We start from the raw sequence: 1,850 nt of genomic DNA on the forward strand, positions 1-1,850 counted from the left end.
AGGTGAGCGTGAACGCGAAGTAAATAGGCGTGACATAGAAATTGAGAATCGAGAAAGAGAACAACAACTCTTTAAACGTGAGTACGAATTGATGCAACGTGAACTTGAAATTGCGAGACGTGAGATAGCGATGTTCAGACAAGTTCAGACGTCATCAATTCGCGACGCGCAACCACGAGGGATAACTGAAGAACGCGTATCGACACCGCGATCGTTACAACATTCAAGTTTACGAATGATTGCCGAATTAGTGAGTGAATTTGATGGTACACCTGATAATTTTGACGTTTGGGAACAACAGATCAAATTCATGAAAAATACGCACGATTTGACGGATGATGCTGCAAAGACGTTGATCGGCATGAAACTTAAGAAGAAAGCGTTCGAATGGCTGCATTCCAAAGCAGAACATCTTCGAATGACATTTGACGATTTGATTGACGAATTAGGGCGAATGTACCGACCGAGACGTAGCAAGATTGAGATGCGAAGGAAGTTCGAGGTACGAATTTGGAAAAGAGAAGAAACCTTCAGAGAGTATGCGCATGACAAAATCGTAATGGGCAATCGAGTACCAATTGAAACTGCTGATATGCTAGATTACCTTATCGATGGTATCCCAGATGGATCATTGCGCGATCAGGCGCGTATACATTGCTTTGCGACAACACAAGATTTAATTGACGCATTTGACAAAATAGTGTTACGTGACCAAGCATTGACGAATTCGACGAATCGACGAGAAAGACAGAACCCCGTATCAACGAAAGCGATGCATGGTGCGAAGAACATAAATGACAAACGATACAAAACAAATAAGACGAATAACAGCTGTTTTAATTGTGGTGAATCCGGCCACATTAGTACGACGTGCCCAGCGAAGGGGCTCGGACCGAAGTGTTACAAATGCAAACAGCATGGACACATATCGACGAAGTGCACGAAAGACAATCAGGGGACAGAAGAGATGTGTGCAGTGACACAAACCCCATTGAAGAAGTACGTGAAGACCGTGACGATTTTCGACAAAGATGTGGAAGCGTTAATTGACACCGGGAGCGATCTTACGCTTATGTGTAAAGATGAGCACGCAAGAATTGGATCGCCTCCACTTAAGCCGACGGAAATAAGATTCACAGGAATAGGATCGCCATCGCATGCAGCATTGGGAGAATTTACAACGGAGGTAACGATAGATGGAAACCGTTTCCCAATTCTAATTCGAGTTGTTTCAGATATAATTTCGAGACAGAGATTGCTGATTGGCACCGATTTCTTAGAGCCGAGAAGTTTTACTGCAAAGAGAGGTATCATTTATATTGAACCAGACGACGAGGTAAATGATGATCCACTAGAAGTGTTACAAATTAACGTAGTCGACGAGAGAGATGCAAGAGAAGCTGATTTATCTCACATTGAAGATAAAAACACAAGGCAAGAGATAATATCGCTAATTAATGATTATGAGCCACAGAAAGCAGCAGAGACAACTGTTAGCATGAGAATTGTGCTAAAAGATGAAGAAGCCGTATACCAGAAACCGCGACGTTTGGCAGCAAACGAACGAGAGTTTGTTAATCGACAAATACAGGAATGGAAGAGCCAAGGTATTGTACGACCGTCATCCTCGGACTATGCTAGTCCAGTCGTACTTGTCAAGAAGAAGGACGGATCATACAGATTGTGTATCGACTATAGGATGTTAAATAAAAAGATTGTCAAGGATCGATACCCACTACCACTCATTGAAGATCAACTGGATCGATTACAAGGTACGAAAATATTTAGTACACTTGATCTGAAGAATGGTTTTTTCCATGTTCCAGTAGACGCTGCCAGCATTAAATATA

General features: G+C 42.3%; 1 protein-coding gene across 1 annotated transcript; it reads left to right on the plus strand.

Annotated features, from left to right (window-relative positions):
* Window positions 1-71: 71 nt before the first annotated feature.
* Window positions 72-1,772, plus strand: LOC144477862 (uncharacterized; the record flags this gene model as incomplete). Its single annotated transcript, XM_078195598.1, has 1 exon — window positions 72-1,772. A coding segment is annotated over exon 1 (1,681 nt), but the record flags the coding sequence as incomplete, so codon positions are not given.
* Window positions 1,773-1,850: the final 78 nt, after the last annotated feature.

This window comes from Augochlora pura, unplaced genomic scaffold (assembly GCF_028453695.1).
Source record: "Augochlora pura isolate Apur16 unplaced genomic scaffold, APUR_v2.2.1 APUR_unplaced_4610, whole genome shotgun sequence".
NCBI lineage: Eukaryota > Metazoa > Arthropoda > Insecta > Hymenoptera > Halictidae > Augochlora > Augochlora pura.